This window comes from Ranitomeya imitator, chromosome 5, assembly GCF_032444005.1.
Source record: "Ranitomeya imitator isolate aRanImi1 chromosome 5, aRanImi1.pri, whole genome shotgun sequence".
In the NCBI taxonomy this organism is placed as follows: Eukaryota; Metazoa; Chordata; class Amphibia; order Anura; family Dendrobatidae; genus Ranitomeya; species Ranitomeya imitator.
Window position 1 is genome coordinate 439,235,445 of NC_091286.1, and position 25,723 is coordinate 439,261,167.

The following is a 25,723-nucleotide window of genomic DNA, read 5'->3' on the forward strand; positions in this document are numbered from 1 at the left end:
CTGACACCCGGCCGCGATCGGCCGCGCTCCCCCCGTGAGCGCGGCCGATCGCATATGACGTACTATCCCGTCCATGGGAATTAAGTCCCAGGTCACCTGGACGGGATAGTACGTCATATGGGATTAAGGGGTTAAAGGAAATTTTTTGTGAAAGAAAATTAAATGTTTATTTTTTTCCTTCCACATTCCAAAAAATCCTTTGAAGCAGCTGAAGAGTCAATAAACTTCATGAATGTGGTTTTGAGTACATTGAGGGGTGCATTTTTTAGAATGGCGTCAATTTCGGGTATTTTCTGTCATTTAGGCCCCTCAAAGTCACTTCAAATGTGAGGTGGTCCCTAAAAAATGGTTCTGCAAATTTTCTTGTAAATATGAAAAATCACTGGTCAACTTTTAACCTTTATAACGTCCTAACAAAAAAAATTGTTTCAAAAATTGTGCTGATGCAAAGTAGATATGTGAGAAATGTTATTTATCAACTATTTTGTGTAATATGCCTCTCTAATTTAAGGGCATCAAAATTAAAAGTTTGAAATTTGCAGAATTTTCTAATCTTTTGCCAAATTTCAGTTTTTTACACAAATAAACACAAGTTATATTAAATAAGTTTTACTACGATCATGAAGTACAATATATCATGAGAAATCAAACTCAGAATCAGTGGAATCCATTGAAGCAATCCAGAGTTATGACCTCATAAATTTACATTGGTCAGAATTGTAAAAATTGGCCTAGTCAGGAAGGTGTAAACTAGTTTCGGGTTGAAGGGGTTAAAACAAGTGAAAATTGCAAAAACAAAACCTAAAAAGCATTTACAGATTTTTTTGCAATTTCACAGCACTTGGACATTTTTTACAGTTCTCTGGAATATTGAGTGGTAAAATGAACAAGGCCATTCCACAAAAACAAGCCTTCTTATGTTTATATTGACAGAAAACAAAACAAAATATGGCTCTTGGGAGAAGTGGAGAATAAAACAAAAACACAGGGTCATTAAGGGAATGAGTCAATATTATGTGAACAATCATTCAGCTTCCAGCCATCTTCCTCCATTCCTTAATACACAAGAATGCTCGCCTTGGCAAATAGCCCCTGTTTTCTCTATGAGTGAGCCACTATCAGAGTCTTCAGGCAGTGGCTTTTTTTTACGAGGAACAAAAGGATCAATCGCTGATGTTCAGCAAGTCAGATCATTCTCTCCCCCAACATCATCTGTCCAGGGAAGAGTCTGGAGGCCACATACACATTATACTGTCAGCTGTTCTTGACAATATTGGTGGGTTCATTCTTGAGACATGCTTTTCTATTAATTTAGGAATGTAAAAGACATAAAAGAGAGAAATAACACCTACCTCCATTTTTTTGAAGCATAGAAACCATAACATTGTTGTGGGATTCCACCATACGATGTAGTTTAACAGATTGCTGAAACAAACAAGAATAAAGTAAAAAACAAGAACATAATTAACATTTTATAGTTCATTGCTTCCGTATATCTTACTACATTTTATAAAAAGAAAGTAATACAAAAAACACTTACCATTCTCAACATATAAATTGTTGCAAGAACAGAAAAAATAGTCAGTAGTAAAATAGCCATTGAATATTCAATATAACCCGTGGCAAACCATGTACTCAGTGAGTAAATTTCAAAACAGTAAAATGGGTTTAAAATCTGTAAAAAGAAAGAAATAGAAAATAATAAGGTTATTTTATAAAATGCTAGGACGGCGTTTGTCATGAGGTTAGGGGGCAGGGTTATTGGGGGTGGGGGGTAGATATGGGGAGTGGTATACGCATGGTCATACCTGTTTTGTGGAAGAAACTGTGATATATAGGGATCCCAGGACTGTGTGGGGCAGTCCATTGGTGGGGCAGCATACCACTTCTTTCCCTTCAATGTGAGTTTCAGCAATTCATTTGTGGTTTTTCGGCCTTGATGTGAGTGTAATGTGGCTACTCCGTTTCAAGAGGTATGTTATGGCAGCTGGCTGGATCAGATCTTTGGAAAACCAAGTGGTGGGACGGTGAAAATAGGAAGGGGACTCGTTTGGGAGATCCATCTCTCCTCCTCTGTTTAACCCCTTTCAGACATTAGACGTACTATCCCGTCGAGGTGGGGTGGGCCCCTATGACCACCGACGGGATAGTACGTCATATGCGATCGGCAGCGCTCACGGGGGGAGCGCCGCCGATCGCGGCCGGGAGTCAGCTGCCTATCGCAGCTGACATCCGGCACTATATGCCAGGAGCGGTCACGTACCGCACCCAGCACATTAACCTCTGGCACACCGCGATCAAAGATGATCGCGATGTGCCGGCGGTATAGGGAACCTTCCCGCAAGGAGGGAGCTCCCTGCGGGCTTCCCTGAGCCCCCCGCAGAAACGCGATGTGATCGCGTTGCTGCGAGGGTCTTACCTCCCTCCCTGCTTGCTCCAGGCCCGGATCCAAGATGGCCGCGGATCCGGGTCCTGCAGGGAGGGAGGTGGCTTCACAGAGCCTGCTCAGAGCAGGCACTGTGAAGCCTGCAGCACTGTAAGTCAGATCAGTGATCTGACAGAGTGCTATGCAAACTGTCAGATCATTGATCTGTGATGCCCCCCCCGGGACAAAATAAAAAAGTTTAAAAAAAAATTCCAAATGTGCAAAAAAAATTTTTTAAAAATATTCCTAAATAATGGAAAAAAAAATATTATTCCCATAAATACATTTCTTCATCTAAATTAAAAAAAAACAATAAAAGTACACATATTTAGTATCGCCGCGTCCGTAACGACCCAACCTATAAAACTCGCCCACTAGTTAACCCCTTCAGTAAACACCGTAAGAAAAAAAAAACGAGGCAAAAAACAACGCTTTATTATCATACCGCCGAACAAAAAGTGGAATAACACGCGATCAAAAAGACAGATATAAATAACCATGGTACCACTGAAAACGACATCTTGTCCTGCAAAAAACGAGCTGCCATGCAGCATCATCAGCAAAAAAATAAAAAAGTTATAGTCCTGAGAATAAAGCGATGCCAAAATAATTATTTTTTCTATAAAATAGTTTTTATCGTATAAAAGCGCCAAAACATAAAAAACTGATATAAATGAGGTGTTGCTGTAATCGTACTGACCCGAAGAATAAAACTGCTTTATCAATTTTACCAAATGCGGAACGGTATAAACGCCTCCCCCAAAAGAACTTCATGAATAGCTGGTTTTTGGTCATTCTTCCTCACAAAAATCGGAATAAAAAGCGATCAAAAAATGTCACGTGCCCAAAAATGTTACCAATAAAAACGTCAACTAGTCCCGCAAAAAACAAGACCTCACATGACTCTGTCGACCAAAATATGGAAAAATTATAGCTCTCAAAATGTGGTAACGCAAAAAATATTTTTTGCAATAAAAAGCGTCTTTCAGTGTGTGACGGCTGCCAATCATAAAAATCCGCTAAAAAACTCGCTATAAAAGTAAATTAAACTCCCCTTCATCACCCCCTTAGTTAGGGAAAAATTAAAAAAATGTATTTATTTCCATTTTCCCATTAGGGCTAGGGTTAGGGCTAGGGTTAGGGTTAGGGCTAGGGTTAGGGTTAGGGCTAGGGTTACGGCTAGGGTTAGGGCTAGGGCTAGGGTTAGGGTTGGGGCTACAGTTAGGGATGGGGCTAAAGTTAGGGTTAGGGTTTAGATTACATTTACAGTTGGGAATAGGGTTGGGATTAGGGTTAGGGGTGTGTCAGGGTTAGAGGTGTGGTTAGGGTTACTGTTGGAATTAGGGTTAGGGGTGTGTTTGGATTAGGGTTTCAGTTATAATTGGGGGGTTTCCACTGTTTAGGCACATCAGGGCTCTCCAAACATGACAACAACTTTTGGGGTCGAATTTCTCCTCTTACCCTCGGGAAAATACAAAACTGGGGGCTAAAAAATAATTTTTTGGGGAAAGTTTTTTTTTTTTATTTTCATGGCTCTGCGTTACAAACTGTAGTGAAACACTTGGGGGTCCAAAGCTCTAACAACACATCTAGATGAGTTCCTTAGGGTGTCTAGTTTCCAAAATGGTGTCACTTGTGGGGGGTTTCTACTGTTTAGGTACATTGGGGGCTCTGCAAACGCAATGTGACACCTGCAGACCATTCAATCTAAGTCTGCATTCCAAATGGCGCTCCTTCCCTTCTGAGCCCTCCCATGTGCCCAAACAGTGGTTCCCCCCACATATTGTGTATAATCACACTCAGGACAAATTGGGCAACAAAATTTGGGATCCAATTTCTCCTCTCACCCTCGGGAAAATACAAAACTGGGGGCTAAAAAAATAATTTTTGTGGGAAAAAATGTTTGTTTTATTTTTTACAGCTCTGCATTATAAACTTCTGTGAAGCCCTTGGTGGGTCAAAGCGCTCAAAACACATCTAGATAAGTTCCTTAGGAGGTCTACTTTCCAAAATGGTGTCACTTGTGGGGGGTTTCAATGTTTAGGCACATCAGTGGCTCTCTAAACGCAACATGGCGTCCCATTTCAATTCCTGTCAATTTTGCATTGAAAAGTCAAACGGCGCTCCTTCCCTTCCAAGCTCTCCCATGCGCCCAAACAGTGGTTTACCCCCACATATGGGGTATCAGCGTACTCAGGACAAATTGTTCAACAACTTTTGTGGTCCAATTTCTTCTCTTACCCTTGGGAAAATAAAACATTGGGGGCGAAAAGATAATTTTTGTGAAAAAATATGATTTTTTATTTTTACGGTTCTGCATTATAAACTTCTGTGAAGCACTTGGTGGGTCAAAGTGCTCACCACACCTCTAGATAAGTTCCTTAGGGGGTCTACTTTCCAAAATGGTGTCACTTGTGGGGGGTTTCAATGTTTAGGCACATCAGGGGCTCTCCAAACGCAACATGGCGTCCCATCTCAATTCATGTCAATTTTGCATTGAAAAGTCAAACGGCGCTCCTTCCCTTCCGAGCTCTCCCATGCGCCAAAACAGTGGTTTACCTCCACATATGGGGTATCAGCGTACTCAGGACAAATTGTACAACAACTTTTGGGGTCCAATTTCTTCTCTAACCCTTGGGAAAATAAAAAATTGGGGGCGAAAAGATAATTTTTGTGAAAAAATATGATTTTTTATTTTTACGGTTCTGCATTATTAACTTCTGTGAAGCACTTGGTGGGTCAAAGTGCTCACCACACCTCTAGATAACTTCCTTAGGGGGTCTACTTTCCAAAATGGTGTCACTTGTGGGGGGTTTCAATGTTTAGGCACATCAGGGGCTCTCCAAACGCAACATGGTGTCCCATCTCGATTCCAGTCAATTTTGCATTGAAAAGTCAAACGGCTCTCCTTCGATTCCGAGCTCTGTCATGCGCCCAAACAGTGGTTTACCCCCACATATGGGGTATCGGTGTACTCAGGACAAATTGTACAATAACTTTTGGGGCCCATTTTCTCCTGTTACCCTTGGTAAAATAAAACAAATTGGAGCTGACATAAATTTTGTGTGAAAAAAAGTTAAATGTTAATTTTTATTTAAACATTCCAAAAATTCCTGTGAAGCACCAGAAGGGTTAATAAACTTCTTGAATATGGTTTTGAGCACCATGAGAGGTGCAGTTTTTAGAATGGTGTCACACTTGGGTATTTTCTATCATATAGACCCCTCAAAATGACTTCAAATGAGATGTGGTCCCTAAAAAAAATGGTGTCGTAAAAATGAGAAATTGCTGGTCAACTTTTAACCCTTATAACTCCCTAACAAAAAAAAAATTTGGTTCCAAAATTGTGCTGATGTAAAGTAGACATGTGGGAAATGTTACTTATTAAGTATTTTCTGTGACATATCTCTGTGATTTAATTGCATAAAAATTCAAATTTGGAAAATTGCGAAATTTTCATAATTTTCGCCAAATTTCCATTTTTTTCACAAATAAACGCAGGTACTATCAAAGAATTTTTATTACTATCATGAAGTACAATATGTCACGAGAAAACAATGTCAGAATCACTGGGATCCGTTGAAGCGTTCCAGAGTTATAACCTCATAAAGGGACAGTGGTCAGAATTGTAAAAATTGGCCCGGTCATTAACGTGCAAACCACCCTTGGGGGTAAAGGGGTTAATGGTAAAGAATACTCAGGGACCCCACTGGGCCAAGGTCTCAGAGGTAAATTGAATGGGTCACCATTCAGCAGGAGGCCCCAGAATCAGTGCTTTGCAGTTGGGGACAAAGAGAAGCAGCTGAAGGATCTAAACATTTATTAGTTGGCTTCCAAAGACACATTCACTTATATTCAGGACAAGGTTTTTATGGACATTTTTCTACATCCATAGTTGCCTGTCGTTAATGTTTGGGGGAGGTCAAGGGTAAAGGTACAATATAAATGGGTAAAGGTAGTTGGATAGTTAAAAAGAAGCCAAAAAGGTCAGCCTTTCATCAGTCAAGAAATTTTCATTAGAAAAATAGATTTTTAATTAGGTGATGTAAGTGGAATACAATATTATATATACTGGACTATAAGGATATGTTAATAAATGAGACATACAGTACTTGAAAAGAATGCTTTTTATTGATTTACCTCCTTAAATAGAAGCTTCCATATTGGGGATATTTCTACTTCAATTGTATTTGGTCCACACAATTTTTGTCTATAATTACAATATAACAAAAGCAAAAATATCAATTGAGAACACTTTCATGTATACATTTCAATACATTTATGTATTTATTAGATTTGAAATTTCCTAGGAATATTTATTTGCTGATTATTAACTCGAACAATTATTATATTTTATTTTACACTCGTGTTTACCACACCCTCCCATATCCCTTTGATGCCTGCCATTGGATAAACCTGGCAGATAAGTCTTTTTTATCTATACTAGCACATTTGTAACTTAGGTAAGAAATTATATTTCAAATGCTTAGCGCTTAAGCCATTATTACTTCCTTGCTTATACGTATAGATTCCCGTGTTCTGCAAATAAGTAAAACCTAGTGTACATATGCCCTATGTATATACTGAATAATGAGAAATGTTGAAAAGTAAATATATAAAAGAAAATTGTGACGTTAGATGAGTGCACATATCAACTATGATGACTTGCAATTTTGATTGCACTCACTCCATATAATCCAGTCTAAGGAGACAATTCGAAAAACCTTTGAAAAGCCAGAATAAACTTTATGAGCAAGATCAGATTGTCTCTTGGTATAGAAACCCTAAAATTTGTTTCTGACAATTAGTTACACCATTGAGCCATCTTGCATAACCATATGTATTGTCCCTGCTAATTGAATATCCACAAAAGTGTACTTTCTTTAACCACATAATTAACTTATCATTTAAGGTGGTTATTTAATCAAAGCCATTCAATATCTATAATATAATGCTGGGAGTGTCACTCTGTCCGAAGCCTTCATAGACTGCGCAAGCGCCGGCGCAGTCTGGGCCTCACGGAGTGATGCTCCCAGGAGATCGCGGTATGCGTAAACACTGAACACACACCGTGATCTCCAACAGAGAAGCAGGGACCACCAGGAGGGTAAGTATGAGCTATATTCACCTGGCCCCGTTCCACCGCTGCGCGCCGCCATCTTCCCGATCCTCGGCCCGTGACATTCAGTTCAGAGGGCGCAATGACGCGCTTAATGCGCGCCGGTGCCGCCCTCTGACGGACCAGTCACAGCCAGAGGACTGGGAAGATGGCGGCGCGCAGCGGTGGAACGGGGCCAGGTGAATATAGTAAGTGCTAGGGGGCCTGGGCTGGTGGCGATACCGGCACCTGACCCCCACAGCGCGCCGGTGTCCGCCTGCTCAGGCCCCCCAGCACTCGGCGCCCAGCGACCACAGGTGAGTATGGTATTTTTTTTATATATATATTGCAGCACACGGGGCATATACAATGGAGCATCTTATGGGGCCATAAACCATAATGGAGCAGTGTACGGGGGCATATAGTATGGAGCATCTTATGGGGGCCATAAACCTTTATGGAACAGCATATGGGGCATACACTATGGAGCATCTTATGGGGGCCATAAATCATAATGGAGGAGTGTATGGGGGCATATACAATGGAGCATTTTATGGGGTCATAAACCATAATGGAGCAGTGTACGGGGGCATATACCATGGAGCATCTTATGGGGGCCATAAACCATAATGGAGCAGTGTACAGGGCATATACTATGGAGCATCTTATGGGGGCCATAAACCATAATGGAGCAGTGTATGGGGGCATATACCATGGAGCATCTTATGGGGGCCATAAACCTTTATGGAACAGCGTACGGGGCATACACTATGGAGCATCTTATGGGGGCCATCAACCTTTATGGAGCAGTGTACAGGGCATATACTATGGAGCATTTTATGGGGGCCATAAACCTTTATGGAGCAGCATACGGGGCATATGGATGGGAGCAGCAAATTAAAGAACGTTGGCGCAGGATGGGAGCAGCACATGACAGAACGGGGGCGCAGGATGGGAGCAGCACATGACAGAATAGGGCAGCACATGACAGAACGGGGGCGCAGGATGGGAGCAGCACATGTCAGAATGGGGGCGCAGGATGGGAGCAGCACATGACAGGATGGGGACGCAGGATGGGAGCAGCACATGACAGAATGGGGCGCAGGATGGGAGCAGCACATGTCAGAATGGGGGCGCAGGATGGGAGCAGCACATGTCAGAATGGGGGAGCAGGATGGGAGCAGCACATGTCAGAATGAGGGCGCAGGATGGGAGCAGCACATGTCAGAATGGGGGCGCAGGATGGGAGCAGCACATGACAGGATGGGGATGCAGGATGGGAGCAGCACATGACAGGATGGGGGCGCAGGATGGAGCTGCACATACCAGGATGGAGACCATATATCAATATAAATGCTCGCCACCCGGGGTGTAGAACATGTTCAATAGCTAGTTCTCTTATATTACTTTAAGAACATTTCACCATTTTAAGTTTCTCACCATGCTGACATCATTCATTGTTTTAATTCAAAGGCTAAAAAATAATCCCGACTTCCTTCTGCACACAACTGAAAGTAGTCAACCTACTCTTTAAACAGGCACTTGAATTCATCTGAAGGTCTGCAATCGCACTACAGTTCCATGTCTGAACAATGCTTGCAAGTAAGGCAGATAAGGCAGACATGTGACTTGGTCACATTTCATTTAGGTTTTTGGGATATACAAAGTCGATTTTGCACACTCAGCCTCTTTGATATCTCTTATTTACGAATATCAAAGTATTACTATGAATTTGGTTAAAACCTTACTTATGTAACCTCGCACCTCCATCTTCAAGACTTCTCTCGTGCTGCGCCAGCTCTCTGGAATGCACTTCCCCAGACGATCAGACTGATACCTATCCCCGACCTATTCAAGCGCGCTTTAAAAACCCATCTCTTCAAACAAGCCTACCAAATCAACTACTCAGTAAACTAACTTTGTCCTGTTCCCTCCTTCCAAATATTATCTGCATGTGAATCTGCACCCCACTATTCATGTCTCCACACCCTCCATGCACATAACTGCACTTGATACTTGACTATTGCACTTAAATACATGGGCTGATGACCAGATCATGCAGCTTTATATGAAAATCCCTATTTATTAGAATTGCCAGACCTGAAATAACAAGCACTTTTCACCTATTGTGTCCCCCCATTTCCTTGTAGATTGTAAGCTTGCGAGCAGGGACCTCACCCCTAATGTCACTGTTTAAATCGTCTTAACTTGTACTGAATTTATTGTCTGTACATGTCCCCGCTTAATTGTAAAGTGCTGCGGAATTTGTTGGCGCTATATAAATAAAAATTATTATTATTATTATTATGTGCATTATACTGCACTTTCGAAGGATTTTTGTGCAGATTTCCCTTTAAAAATCCATGAATAATCCTCAGTTTGTTCATGTGGCCTAATATGGCTGATGATGTTCGCAGACATAAGGTGGCATTACTAAAGTACGACTAACTTCTGAATTTGTAAACAGTTTACATTGCCAGTTTCCTGCCACAGGCTTTAATTTGCTTTATGCAAGCACTCAATGTGACATAAACCAATGTAGGCGTCTGTACATCAATACAGATCGGTGGGGATCCGACTCCCAACCCCTCCCAATTATCAGCGGTGGCAGGAAGATGTAAACAATTTGAACATAGCTGCCTAAGTCAAAGTGTAATGAAAAGTGATTGTGGGAATTGATTTGCATGGCTGGGCCATTGGTTACGTCAGTAATCTCTGGCCGCTGGGAATAAGCTGTGAGTAACACCTCTTACCCGATGGGCTCTTTTTTTGAATAGCTGGCCTGGTGCAACGTCTTTGTTGCCACGTGATGCATCATTGACTGGCAACAATGCCACACTGTGAACGTAGCTTGGCTCAACAGCTCCATTCAAATTATTCACATTCTGCTGATGCTGAGACAAAAAAATCAGCTGACCGCTGATGGTGCAATGAGTTGGATACCCTCTAATTTGCAATTAATGACCTTTCCTGCAGTTTGATCATGAAACACCAGTTCCCAGACAACACCTTTAACATGTAAACTCAACACTTTGTACAATGCTCAAATAGATGATATCACTCATTGTCCACCTCTGGCTTAGTCAATCTTCTCTTATGCTCAACAGGTGTATCCAAAAGTTTTAAGAATCACTCAAATTTCAGTTATCACAATGTTTAATGCTTTGTTGTTTTTCAATTTTTTAGTCAGATGTTTCTATTATTAATGATGTACTAAGTTAAATATTTCAAAAGTTTTTAGAATATCGAATTTAGTATTTACAGTGTTGACCCTTATTTTACAAGACTATTGTAATTTGCCCTGGCATGGTGGATATCAGCTTTTGGATCATATCCTGATTCTTGGCAACCTAATCTTACCTATTTAGTGCTTGAAGTTTATAAAAAAATGTCTGTATTTTTGTTTGTCCAGCCTCTTTTTAAGAATTTTCCACAGGTTCTCAATGTAATTGAGATCTAGGGAGTTTCCTACCTACACATCCAAAATCTCGAAGTTTTACTCAGCTAGTCAGTTATCACTTTTGTCTTGTGACATGATGCTTCATCATGCTGGAGAAAACATTGATCACTACCAAATTAAACCTAGATCATTGTGAATAGTTGCCCTTGATGGGTGTTTATATAACAATCTTTATTTATGACACTGCTCTTAGGCAAAATTGTAAGTGAGCCCAAATCTTGGATGAAAAGTAACTCCACACATGACTGGTTTCAGGATGCTTTACTGTTGATATGGTAGCACTCACCATATCATCTCCGGACAAGCATTCTTCCAGATGTTCCAAACAGACAGAAGGGGGCTTCCTCAGAGAAAATAACTTTACCCCAGTCCTTTGCAGTCCACTCCCTGCATTTCCTCTGGAATGTTAGTCTAGGGAGTACAGGACTTGTACTGCAGAGAACTGGAAGAACGATTATCTGGAGAAGAAAAGGTGAGCACTACCATGCTTCATTTCCATGCCATCATTAAGTCAAGAATACAGCTGAAAAGTGGTGCTGCCACTTTTCAGCTGTATTCTTGAATTTTTGGAGGATTTTTAGTCTTCTTTTGTGGCTTTGGTACTAAGTTTAATGTTGGGACTCGCAAGCGTGAGGACCCTTGATGTTGGGTGCGAGCTTGCATATCTTGGCCAAAATATCGACCAATACCTCACATATTTATATGTATTTTATGCACTTTATGTTTCAGGGTACATCCAAGCGCAGCTTGTTAGGTCCTGTGTTCAGGGGTGTTCACATGGGATGCATTTAGAGAGTGCTGGCCAGCCCACCTGATCGAATAGTATGGGCGTGACTAATAGGCTGTGAGCCAGACACTGTGCATCACCTGCATGTGAACAGTGCCTTATACAGGCCTCTATTGTACAAGCATATACTAAGCAGTCACCCCCTCCATGAATTGGTGGCCTGTGAGTGGCTGTCTATTTAGTATTTTGCACCTGTGTTGCTGACATCTTTGCTACATGGGTTGGCTGCATCCTGTAGTGCATTTGTTCAGAGACCTGGGCAGGTAACTGGTACTGCCCCTTTTCAGCTGTATTCTTGGATTTTTGGATGATTTGTATTCATCTTTTGTGGCTTTGCTACTAAGTTCATCATTAAATCAACCTGAAACAATTAATTTGCCTAAGATCAGTACAATGTGTAAAATATAGTATCTAAGCATCCTACAAGTACAAATTTAAACATGATCCAGGAACAGTTTGGTAATGAACAATACTTTTTGCAGCATGATGGAGCACCATGTCATAAAACAAAAGTGATAAGTACAGAGGTAAAAAAGTATTTAGTCAGCCACCAATTGTGCAAATTTTTCCACTTAAAAAGATGAGAAAGGCCTGTAATTTATATCATACAGTAGGTAGATCACAACTATGAGAGTCAAAATGAGAAAACAAATCCAGAATATCACCTTGTCTGATTTGGCAAGATTTATTTTGCAAATTATGGTGGAAAATAAGTATTTGGTCATTATCAAACGTTCACCTCAATATTTTGTTATATATCCTTTGTTGGCAATAACAGAGGTCTAATGTTTTCTGTAAGTCTTCACAAGGTTGGCACACACTGTTAGTGGTATGTTGGCCCATTCCTCCATGCAGATCTCCTCTAGAGCAGTGATATTTTGGGCCTGTTGCTGGGCAACACAGACTTTCAACTCCCTCCAAAGTTTTCTATGGGGTTGAGATCTGGAGACTGGCTAAGCCACTCCAGGACCTTCATATGCTTCTTTCGAAACCACTCCTTTGTTGCCCTGGCAGTGTGCTTGGGATCATTATCAAGCTGAAAGACTCATCCATGTTTCATCTTCAATGCTATTGCTGATGGAAGGAGGTTTGCACTCAAAATCTTACGATACATGGCCCCATTCATTCTTTCATATACATGGATCAGTTGTCCTTGCCCTTTGACGAGAAACAACCCCAAAGCATGTTGTTGCCACCCCCATGCTTCACAGTAGGTATGGTGTTCTTTGGATGCAACTCAGCATTCTGTCTCCTCCAAACACGACGAGTTTTGTTTCTACCAAACCGTTCTACTTTGGTTTCATCATACCATATGACATTCTCCCAATACTCTTCTGGATATTCCAAATGTTCTCTAGCAAACTTCATATGGGCCCGGAAATGTACTGGCTTAAGCAGGAAGACACGTCTGGCACTGCAGAATTTGAGTCGCTGACAGCGTAGTGTATTACTGATGGTAGCCTTTGTTACAGTGGTCCCAGCTCTATGCAGTTCATTCACTAGGTCCCCCAATGTGGTTTGGGACTTTTGCTCACTGCTCTTGTGATCATTTTGACCCCAAGGGTCGAGATCTTGCATGGAGCCCCAGATCGAGGTAGATTATCACTGGTCTTGTATGTCTTCCATTTTCTTATGATTGTTCCCACGGTTGATTTCATCACATGAAGCTGCTTGCCTATTGCTATTTTGTTTCTGGTGTCCTTTGACAGGTCTTTGGTTTTCACTACAGTGGAGTTTGAAGTGTGACTGTTTGAGGTTGTGGACAGGTGCCTTTTATACTGATAACAAGTTCAAACAGGTGCCATTACTACTGGTAATGATTGGAGAACAGAGGAGCCTCTTAAAGAAGAAGTTACAGGTCTGTGAGAACCACATATCTTGCATAATTTTAGGTGTCCAAATACTTATTTTCCACCATAATTAGCAAAACACATCTTGCCAAATCAGACAAGGTGATTTTCTGGATTTGTTTTCTCATTTTGACTCTCATAGTTGTGGTCTATTTATGATGTCAATTACAGGCCTCCCTCATCTTTTTAAGTGGGAGAATTTGCACAATTGCTGGATGACTAAATACTTTTTTCCCCACTGTAAGTCTCAGTGAACAAAACATTAACATTTTAGTCCATGGATAGGAAACTCTGTAGATCTCAATCATCATTTAACACTAGAACTACCGATGGAGTCATTTTGACTCCTCGCGATTTTAATTTCTCCTCTGTGACTACATTTTTCTGAATTCCGACTTGAGACTCGGTGACTTTTACTTATTTAGGGTGCAAAAAAAGATTTTGTGACAATAAATAATTTTGGAAAATAAAGAGTACTTTTTTCAAAATTTATCTTTACTTACCAAAAGGAGTCATTTTGACTTCCTACTATATTATGCAAGTCTTTGCCGCTGAATGTTATTATTTATTTTAGTTTTCATTTACTTGTATGTTAAGAATAAATGTTGGCTTTGACTTAGAATAAATAGCATTTTGCAAATATGCTTGACATACGCAGGACATATACAGGACATCCGTCAGTGAACCAGTGAACTCTTGAGTGGACTACATAATTTATATAGAATACGGCCTGCAGTTTTCTAATTGCTCATATGGCTAGAAGAACTGCACTAAAACCTGACAACCTGACAATATTCTTGCTATTTTGCATTCTATACATTCTATATGCATTCTATACATTCTATAAATTAAAGTTACAACAATACCAGGAGCAACAAACTCTAAAAATGAACTGAAACAAGCCAAAATGACTCCATTCGGTAATTCTGGGGTGGGGGGGTCACCAGTCCGGTAGTCCTAGTGTTAATCACAGATAAAATGCCTCTACCTCTGACGGAAACCTATGACTAAATGATTTAAAATCACTGAAGCAGGAAACTTTGTGAAAACCTAAATTTGTGTTTGTTTTAAAACTTATGGCCACTGATGTATATTGCATGTGTTTCTTGTAATCCAGGGAGATTGCCCTACATTTACAACAGCTCTACAGAAGCTGTAAATTTCCAATGTGCTCCTTTAAGATCCTGACTATTAATTACGGCACGTTGTGACTTTCCTATCTGAGTAGGGTTTTAGTGGACAAAGCTATTTTTATAGACAGTCCGCTTCTGGTCTTGAACATCATTAAATCCAAAATTAGTGGTTTATCTTGATTGTTCTTTAAGGTTACCCTAAAGACCTTAGATGATTATAAAATATTGAAAACCACACTGGTGCTATATGTACTCAGAACCAAAAGAAAAGAAAGCTGCTGGTATTTAGACAGAGACTGTGCTACCTTCTGCCAGTTATATATAAATGAATAATGATGAATAGAAAATACCGCGCTATAAGGGATCTACTCGAAGCTGGTTGTTTGGATAACCAAATATACGTGCATATTCACAAGTGTAATTCAGATTAAACACTGTTGACCAATACCATTCAGTGATTCTTTTACAGAACTATACCAGTTAATACTTTGTATGCCAATTCCGTTAGTAATTGCATATCTACACATTCCACATACCTTTTTAGTGAATTCCCCAATCTGGTAGGTGAGAAGTTGAATAACATATAAATACACACCGCTGTGCTCCGAGTAAACAGAAGTTTGCTGTAGGTTCGTACAGAGCTGGATGGGTAAACACTATGCGTGTGCCGCCCAGGGATTTGTGCGATAGGCGGAGGAAAATTGCCGATGCGTTCAGAGCCAGAGACGTCTCGGCTGGTTGCGTCCCTGGTTACATGAGGAAAGGAAAAAACTTGGCCGATACTGCTCAGCCGCTCGACCGCATGCGACTGGTCTACGGAGTTCAGTTAGGGCCAGAAACTACCAACGCGTTTCGAAGTGTATCAAACTTCTTCATCAGGGTTACCTAAAAAGGTATGTGGAATGTGTAGATGTGCAATTACTAACGGAATTGGCATACAAAGTACTAACTGGTATAGTTCTGTAAAAGAACCACTGAATGGTATTGGGCAACAGTGTTTAATATGAATTACACTTGTGAATATGCATTCACATATACATTTGGTTATCCAAGCAACCAGCTTCGAGTAGATCCCTTATAGTGCAGTATTTTCTATTCATCATTACCCTAAAGACCTATTTACTTCTTATTTCGGCTATCCACATAATGAACAAAACTCTTATATATACCTTTACAGATGATACATTTGTCATCAATATATCTGGTCCACATCTAAATTCACTCTGTATCAAAAATGCAACTCCCTGACCTTACAGACAGTTTGCATTTCAAGTTTCTTGCCAGCTCTATTGTGTGTCGCAGAAAAATTCAATGTTGCATAGAAGAATGTGTGAGTCAGTGTAAGTACACATTAAAATGTGAACTGGACACATTGTACAGTGCTCAGATGGAAGATACCATTGATTCTCCACCGTTGGTTCAATTAATCGTCAATTATTTCCAACAGCAACAAATATGGAAGCTCATCTGTTTCCTGGAATCCAGTGTGATAGCCTAAAACTGACCTCAGCTGTATAAGTGTTGTTGAGTTTGGTTTAGGGAGATTGAAGTGTATCAGAAATCAAATAATGAATTCTACAATTATTAATCTTAGTACCTGTTTTTTTGTTCTTCACTACTTAAACCAAGTCCATATGTTGTATGTATATCAGAGCATGATTGGTTCTCCTCCAAAACCCTTAAAGCAGAAATATACAAATTACAATTTCCACAGCAGTAATTGAAGAATACTATATAACAAATTAATACACCACACTCACCCAATTTTCTTAAACAGGCCTTCTAATGGATTCCATACATAGCGAGTCTTCTGTACTCTTATGTATCGAACCTGCAAATTCAGAGACAAATTCTGGACTCTGAAACAATCATCTGGATTCATTTTTTACATACAGAGCCAAGATTATCTTAATGCTCTTCAGATTTCTAAAATTTTTACAACTCATTTATGGAAGTAAAACATAATTCCTTTTTTGAAAGGACGCCTGTCACTTGCTCAAAAAATTGAAATACATACCTTGTAAAAATGCATGAGCTTTCATGATTCTGCTGCTTTTTTTCTGTTATGCACTGCGCTACGGTATTGCAAAGATTTTCACATTTATTGCTTTTGAAGCACAGTATGTGAAATATCTGTTGCTAGTTCAACCTGGTGTTTCTGCAGAATCTTCTCTGTTGGCAACTGCTTCATCCCTCCCAGTTGCTGTCAATCACAGCTTGGCAGCTGATCTTGTAGTCAAGCAGTCTCAGATACTGCTGAATTGAGATTGGCAGCATCTGGGAGAAATGGGTGAAAATGCACGCTCCCAAAGAAGACTGAAAAACACCTAGTTGAACATAGCTTTCACATATTGTACACCAAAGAAATGAATGTGAATATCTGTACAATGGAGTAATGCACTGCCAAACGGAAAAGAGTGGCAGAATCAGAGGTATTCACTGATTTTTATAAGGCATTAATCTCAATTTTTTTAGTAAATGACAGGTCCTCTTTAATGTGTAGACTATGTAAAAAAGCACAATTGATATATAGTTGTGATACTTTGGTTTGTTTAATTTATATTACAGTATAGAAAAACATTTAGATCTTAGAGTCCTCAGTGGTTGACACCTTTTAATGGCTAACTGAAAAGATGGTAACAAATTGCAGCTTTCGAGACCATTCAGATCTCTTCATCTGATCTCTTCATCAAACCAAGCCATTCCTATTGCTCCAATGCTCATTTTGAGTAACGGCTATAATGGGAGTCAATGGGAAATTTGAGAATTTTTCTGGAAGACCCTACAAGAATGTCTGGGGCAATGAAAATGTTGAAACCAATAGAAAAAGTGCAGAGTGGAAGGGGAACAGCATGGGAAAGGGGAAGACCCCTGGAAGTATCTCTGACATCCCAGGTCACTGCTGAGAACAATGGTGTCACACTTTTACTCCACTTTAAGGACTGAAAATAAAACATTCAAACAAAGATACCGTGTTAGCCAGTAGATAGAAAAATATTTAGATTTGCGAGTCCTCAGTTGTTGATACCTTTTAACCCCTTTCTGCCATCGGACGGAATAGTACGTTCGATGGCAGAGCCCCCACTTTGATGTGGGCTCCGGCGGTGAGACCACATCAAAGCCAGGACATGTCACCTGTTTTGAACAGCTGACATGTGCCTGCAAAAGGCGCTGGCAGAATTGCAATCCGCCTGCTCCTATTAACTAGTTAAATGCCACTGTCAAACTCTGCCAGCGACATTTAACAAGCGCTTCCGGCCGGAAATGCGTGCACCATTGACCCCTGTTATGAACTGGTGGTTTAGGAGCAACATGGGACGAGCTCAGAAGGAGGTGGTACCTGTACTGACCGCAGTCCCTAAGCTCAACACAACACTAGAAGTAGCCGTGGGATGCTCCTGTCTCTCCCTAGGCACCTCATCACAGCCTGAGATCTAACTACCCCTAAAGATAGAAACAGGAAAACTATCTTGCCTCAGAGAAAACCCCAAAAGATAGATAGCCCCCCACAAGTAATGACTGTGAGTAGAGAGGGAAAAGACATACACAGAATGAAACCAGGATGTAGCACAGGAGGTCAGTCTAGCTAGATAGATAAGACAGGATAGATTACTGTGCGGTCAGTATTAAAAACTACAAAAATCCACACAGAGTTTACAAAAATCTCCACACCTGACTAAAGGTGTGGAGGGTAAATCTGCTTCCCAGAGCTTCCAGCTTAACTGAATTAATCCATACTAACAAGCTGGACAAAACATAGAATGCACAGAACGAATAAGTCCACAACATGTGGACAGAAAAGAGCAAAGCAAGGACTTAACTTTGCAGGACTGGTCAGGATATCAGGGAAATCCAAGAGAGATGTGAATCCAACCAGGAACCATTGACAAGTGGCACTGGCTGAAGGGAAAAGCCAGGCATAAATAGCCGAGCAGAAAGACAATCAGTGGAAGCAGCTGCAGACTGCTAAATCCAAGGAGCAGCCATACCACTTAAAATCACAAGAGGGAGCCCAAGAGCGGAATTCACAACAGTACCCCCCCTTGAGGAGGGGTCTCCGAACCTTCACCAGAGCCCCCAGGCTGATCAGGACGAGCCAAGTGAAAAGCACGAACCAAATCGGCGGCATGGACATAGGAGGCAACAACCCAAGAATTATCCTCCTGGCCATAACCCTTCCACTTGACAAGATACTGAAGCCTCCGCCTCGAAAAACGAGAATCCAAAATTTTCTCAACCTCATATTCCAACTCTCCCTCAACCAACACCGAGGCAGGAGTATCAACCGAGGGAACAACGGGCACCACATATCTCCGCAACAAAGATCTATGGAAAACATTATGAATGGCAAAAGAGGCTGGAAGAGCCAAACGAAAAGACACAGGATTGATAATTTTGAGAAATCTTATAAGGACCAATAAACCGAGGCTTAAACTTAGGGGAAGAAATCTTCATAGGAACATGACGAGAAGACAACCAAACCAAATCCCCCACACGAAGTCGGGGACCAACACACCGACGGCGGTTAGCAAAGCGTTGAGCCTTTTCCTGAAACAACGTCAAATTGTCCACCACATGAGTCCAAATCTGCTGCAGCCTGTCCACCACAGAATCCACACCAGGACAATCAGAAGGCTCAACCTGCCCCGAAGAAAAACAAGGATGAAAGCCAAAATTACAAAAGAAATGTGAAACTAAAGTAGCCGAACTTGCCCTATTATTAAGGGCAAACTCGGCCAACGGCAAGAAAGCCACCCAATCATCTTGATCAGCAGACACAAAGCATCTCAAATAGGTTTCCAAGGTCTGATTAGTTCGCTCAGTTTGGCCATTAGTCTGAGGATGAAACGCCGAAGAAAAAGACAAATCAATGCCCATCCTAGCACAAAAGGCCCGCCAAAACCTAGAGACAAACTGAGAACCTCTGTCAGACACAATATTCTCTGGAATGCCATGCAAACGAACCACATGCTGAAAAAACAATGGAACCAAATCTGAGGAGGAAGGCAACTTAGGCAAAGGTACCAGATGGACCATTTTAGAGAACCGGTCACAAACAACCCAGATAACAGACATCTTCTGGGAAACAGGAAGATCCGAAATAAAATCCATGGAAATATGCATCCAGGGCCGCTCAGGGACCGGCAAAGGCAAAAGCAACCCACTAGCGCGGGAACAGCAAGGCTTGGCCCGGGCGCAAGTCCCACAGGACTGCACAAAAGCACGCACATCGCGCGACAAGGAAGGCCACCAAAAGGACCTAGCAACCAAATCTCTGGTACCAAAATTCCCAGGATGGCCAGCCAACACTGAATAATGAACCTCAGAAATTACCTTACTTGTCCATCTATCAGGAACAAACAGCTTCCCCAATGGACAGCGGTCAGGCTGATCTGAGCATCGCCCCTATGTAGCAGAGCCGATCAGGCAATGCCAGCTTCTAGCCTCCCATGGAGGCTATTGAAGCATGACAAAAGTAAAACAAAATGTTTTTAAAAATATATAAAAAATATATATATAAAAGTTCAAATCACCCCCCTTTTGCCCCATTCAAAATAAAACAATAAAAAACCAAACCATACACATATTTGATAGTGCCGCATTAAGAATCGCCCGATCTTTCAATAAGAAAAGAATGAACCTGATCGCTAAACGCCAGAATTACTTTTTTTGGTCGCTGCGACATTGCATTAAAATGCAATAATAGGTGATCAAAAGAATTTATCTGCACCAAAATGGTATCATTAAAAATGTCAGCTTGGCTTGAAAAAAATAAGCCCTCACCCAACCCAAGATCACGAAAAATGGAGACGTTACGGGTAACGGAAAATTGCACAAAATGTAAAAATTATGGCTCTGGGAAGGAGGAGAGCGAAAAATGAAAACGCTAAACTGAAAAATGCTCCGAGCGATAAGGGGTTAATGGCTAACTGAAAAGATGGTAACAAATTGCAAGCTTTTGAGACTACTCAGGTCTCTTCATCAGGCATAGACTAATACGAAATCTGAAGAATCACATATTTATACAAAACAGGGTGCAGAAATAATGCAATAGGTAAGACAAATGACATGAAGCAGAACTATCATTATGGGAGAGAGATAAACATTTGTGGCTGCAAATATTAGAGCAGTTCATAAATAAGAAGTGTGGCAGTTTTATTATTCTCTGATTGGGGTCTGGTTCTGTGTTGTGATGCCCCCACAAGGTCTGAGGAGCAAATTACTTAGATGATATAGATTTATGTCTTTCTATATCCTTATCTATGAACTGTTCCAATATTTACGGCCACAATTGTTTATCCCTCTCCCATAGTGATACTTCTTCTTCACATCACTTGTCTTATCTATTGCATTATCTGTGTGCTGTTGTGTATAAATATGTTATTATTCAGATTTTGTGTTATTCAAGGCCTGATGAAGATACTTGAGTAGTCTTAAAAGCTTGCAATTTGTTATCATCTTTTCAGTTACCCATTAAGAGGTGTTAACCACTGAGAACTCTCAGATCTAAATATTTTTTAATCTACTGGCTAACATAGTACAACGATATACTGCATACCTTTCCTGTATTACAGTATACTGTTTTTACAACTTACCTTGCTTTTAGGGCTCAATAATAACTTATGAAGGTCCGCTGGCTCCATCGATGAAGTTTCAACATTATCCATAACACGTGAAGGATCTGAATGGATACATTTTACATCCTTCTTAATGTATTTCTTAAATTCATCCTGAATCATTTTAAAACAAAAAAAAACACAAAAAACTCGTAACATTGTTGCAGCTAAAAAACATGGTAATAGGAGGAAGCATGGGGGGGGTTTAATGAAAATTATCAGTGTTGAACAATATTTAGAATTGAGAGTCCTCAGTGTTGAACAACACTCTCAGCACCATTATATATGTATTATATCTATATGTAAGCTGTAAAATGCAGGTAAAAATAACAGATGATGTAAAGAAATTGGTACCAGTGGATGTTTTGTGAATTAAAGAAGCACTCCCATCAACATTTTTATCCTCTTAATGTATAGTAATCATCATATAATATAGCACTTTGTACTTTACAATTGCTTTTGCCTTTCTAGCCAGTTACAGTATTTCTTCAGTTATCCATTAGGCAGGGCCGAGGTTGGGGGCAGGCAGACCAGGCAGCTGCCTAGGGCCCCTGCTCCTCCAGGAGCCCTCAGCCAATGGTGTGCTGTTAAATAACGGCACACACCACGTGGCCTCTATGGGGCCCATGAGTAAGAGGGGCCCGACGTTGCCCCCCTGCATCATTTATTCAACTTATCGGCATCATAGATGCCGATTGTTGTGAATTCTGTGGCAGAGCTCCCTCCTGTGGTCACAAGTGGTACTTCGGCTGATTCTCTCTGTAAGCTTCCGTTGGTGGAGGGAAGTGGTACTGCGGCTTCTGAGTTTCCTCCCTCAGGTGATGTGGTGAGGTCGTTAGGTGCTGCTCTACTTAACTCCACCTAGTGCTTTGATCCTGGCTTCCTGTCAACGTTCCAGTATTGGACTTGTTTTCCTCCTGGATCGTTCCTGTGCCTGCTGCTCTGCATAGCTAAGTTTTCCTTTGCTATTTTGTTTGCTTTTCTTCTGTCCAGCTTATCTATTTGTTTGCTGGAAGCTCTGGGACGCAGAGGGTGTACCTCCGTGCCGTTAGTTCGGTACGGAGGGTCTTTTTGCCCCCTTTGCGTGGTTTTTAGGGTTTTGTGTTGACCGCAAAGTTACCTTTCCTATCCTCGCTCTGTTCAGAAAGTCGGGCCTCACTTTGCTAAATCTATTTCATCTCTACGTTTGTCTTTTCATCTTACTCACAGTCATTATATGTGGGGGGCTGCCTTTTCCTTTGGGGTATTTCTCTGAGGCAAGGTAGGCTTATTTTCTATCTTCAGGCTAGCTAGTTTCTCAGGCTGTGCCGAGTTGCATAGGTAGCGTTAGGCGCAATCCACGGCTGCCTCTAGTGTTGTTGGATAGGATTAGGGATTGCGGTCAACAGAGTTCCCACGTCTCAGAGCTCGTTCTATGTTTTTGGATTATTGTCAGATCACTGTATGTGCTCTGACCTCTATGTTCACTGTGGTACTGAATTGCCTAATCATAACAGCCGATATAGTTGAAAGCAGTGATCGAGGAGAGCACATCAAATGACGCTCCCTCTCCCATCGCTACCCCTCTGCCTCTGAGTCAGCATTTACCAGCAGTAGAGCTGAGACGCTCTGCAGAAGACAGAGCAGTGGGGGAATGAGGAGAGGTAAGTATTGTCTGTATATGCATTATAGTGTGTGCATCTGCATTATAGTATATGTGTGTGTGGCTACTGCAGTATGCTGTGTGTGGGGGGACTGCACTATACTGTGTGTGTGTGGAGGGTTGCATTATACTGTGTGTTAGGGTACTACACTATACTGTGTGTGGGAGGCTGCATTATGCTGTGTGTGGGGGAACTGCACTATACTGTGTGTGGGGGCTGCATTACACTGTGAGTGGGGGCTGCATTATACCATATGTGTGGGGGCTGCATTATATTGTGTGTCTGTATGGGGTTGCACTATACTGTATGCGTGTGTTTGTGGGGGGGCTGAAATATACTGTGTGTGGGGGAGCTGCATTACACTGATTACACTGTGTGTGTGGGGCTGCAATATACTCTGAGGGGCTGATTTATACTCTGAGGGGGCTGCATTATACTATATGCAGGGGGCTGCATTATACTATATGCAGGGGGCTGCATTATACTGTGTGTGGCTGCATTATACTGTGTGTGGGAGGGCTGCATTATACTCTGAGGGGGCTTCATTATACTTTGAGGGGGCTGCATTATATTCTGTCATGGACCATTGGGTGCGCATTATACTATATATACTATTTGGGAGTTGCATTATACTGTATTGAGGACTATCTGTACCAATCATTCTTCCTCAGCCAGAGTAAAGAGGCCGGGAAACAAGCGTTGAACGACTTCAATATTATCGATCATGCTTGTTTACAGGCCTGAAATCAGCGCATGTAAATACAACAGAAATGTTTCTGTGTGATGGTGCAATATGTGAGCATTTGGTGCCCGGCTTTAAACTTTTGCCCAGGGCCCCACTTTGTTTAAAACTGGCCCTGCCATTTGGGTTATGTGCACATGTCAGGATTTCTTGCAGAAATTTTCCTGACAAAAACCGGACATTTCTGTCAGAAATCCGCATGCGTTTTTACTGCGATTTTACCGCATTATTCATGCGTTTTTGATGCGTTTTTGATGCGTTTTTGGTGCGCTTTTTATGTGTTTTTTCCCAAATGCATAGAATAGCGGGAAAAACGCAGAAAATCCACAAAATTAATGAACATGCTGCTTTTTTTACCGCGATGCTTTTTTTGTGGAAAAAAAACGTATCATGTGCACAAAACATGCAGAATGCATTCTAAATGATAGGATGCATAATGTATGCATATTTAATGAGTTTTTATAGTGTTCTTACCGTGAAAAAATGCTGAAAAAAATGCGAAAAACCTGAACGTGTGCACATAGCCTAAGTCTATGTCATCACGTGATTTAAAACAGATTAGCTGAATCCTTCTATGCTCTTTAGGAACAGGAATTACATTTTCTCTATATGAGTCATAAGTCACTGCAAAAGTCCCTGGCAGTGAAGAGGAATGAAATAACTGGGTCGGGGGATGAAGCAGGGGAATGATTCATGCAAGGAAAGGATATTTTCTGTTTCTACATAAAGCAGAGAAAAGAGAAGAAATAACTGGGTAAAAAGGCAACAGGAGCAATTGTAAGCACACCTTGCCATGTAATATGATGATTGAAATGTATTAAGAAGATATGCAAATTGCTTCTTCAGTGAAAAAGAGGACTTAAAGGGAACCTGTCACCCCCAAAATCAAAGATGAGCTAAACCCACTGGCTTATCTACAGCATTCTGTACTGCTGTAGATAAGCCCCTGATGTATCCTGAAAGATGAGAAAAAGAGGTTAGATTATACTCACCTGGGGCGGTCCGATGAACGTCGCGGTCTGGTCCAGGGCCTCCCATCTTCTTATGATGACATCCTCTTCTTGTATTCATGCTGCGGCTCCGGTGCAGGCGTACTTTGTCTGCCCTGTTGAGGGCAGAGCAAAGTACTGCAGTGCGCAAGCGGCGGGAAAAGTCAGAGAGGCCTGGCACCTGCGCACTGCAGTATTTTGCTCTGCCCTCAACAGGGCAGACAAAGTATGCCTGTGCCGGAGCCGCAGCGTGAAGACAAGAAGAGGACGTCATCCTATGAAGATGGGAGGCCCTGGACCAGACCGCGACGCTCATCGGATCGGACCGCCCCAGGTGAGTATAATCTAACCTCTTTTTCTCATCTTTCAGGATAAATCGGGGGTTTATCTACAGCATTACAGAATGCTGTAGATAAGCCCCTGATGCCAATGGGCTTAGCTCATCTTCGCGTTTAGGGGTGACAGCTTTCCTTTAAACTCTATAGCTCTACTTCTCTATTAAGAGGATAAAAACTTTGTTTGATGGGAGAGCTTCTTTAATGAAAAATAAGCAGTTATTATAAAAAGTATAGAAATACTTGTTTCTTACTGTTATAATAAACATACCAAATTCTTTGGAGAATACTACAGAGGTTAAAGTTGTATTCACATTCCTAATGTATTATTTGGCTTTGGTTTTCCAAAAACAAGGTGTTAATGCTATGATTTCAGTATGAACAGAAAATCGTGGCAAAAAAATTAATTGAGAACACATTGTGTGAACAAGGCATTAACTGTTATTCTTGACTTAAGTTATCACTTTTTCCACAGGACAGGCGATAACATGCTGATCACTGAGGGCCCCACAATTAGGGCTCCTGAGCATGGAGCAATGGCCAGTCATACTGAGTAGCAGCAGACCTTCATGAACCAGTTAAATGTCATGGGGAATGGTAGTCATGTACCTCCTTCTTATATTTAGCAGCGCAGATGATAAAAC

General features: G+C 41.2%; 1 protein-coding gene across 1 annotated transcript in view; it reads right to left on the reverse strand.

Moving 5' to 3' along the window:
- Positions 1–25,723, reverse strand: part of LOC138638119 (probable cation-transporting ATPase 13A5) — a 611,270-nt gene that overhangs the window by 538,409 nt on the left and 47,138 nt on the right. Inside the window, exons 3-8 of the mRNA XM_069727143.1 lie at positions 21,350–21,484; positions 16,514–16,584; positions 16,351–16,431; positions 6,566–6,635; positions 1,541–1,675; positions 1,353–1,425 (exon numbers count right to left, since the gene is read on the reverse strand). Of these exons, the coding sequence (XP_069583244.1) occupies positions 1,353–1,425; positions 1,541–1,675; positions 6,566–6,635; positions 16,351–16,431; positions 16,514–16,584; positions 21,350–21,484 (565 nt within the window). The remainder of the gene's footprint in view (positions 1–1,352; positions 1,426–1,540; positions 1,676–6,565; positions 6,636–16,350; positions 16,432–16,513; positions 16,585–21,349; positions 21,485–25,723) is intronic.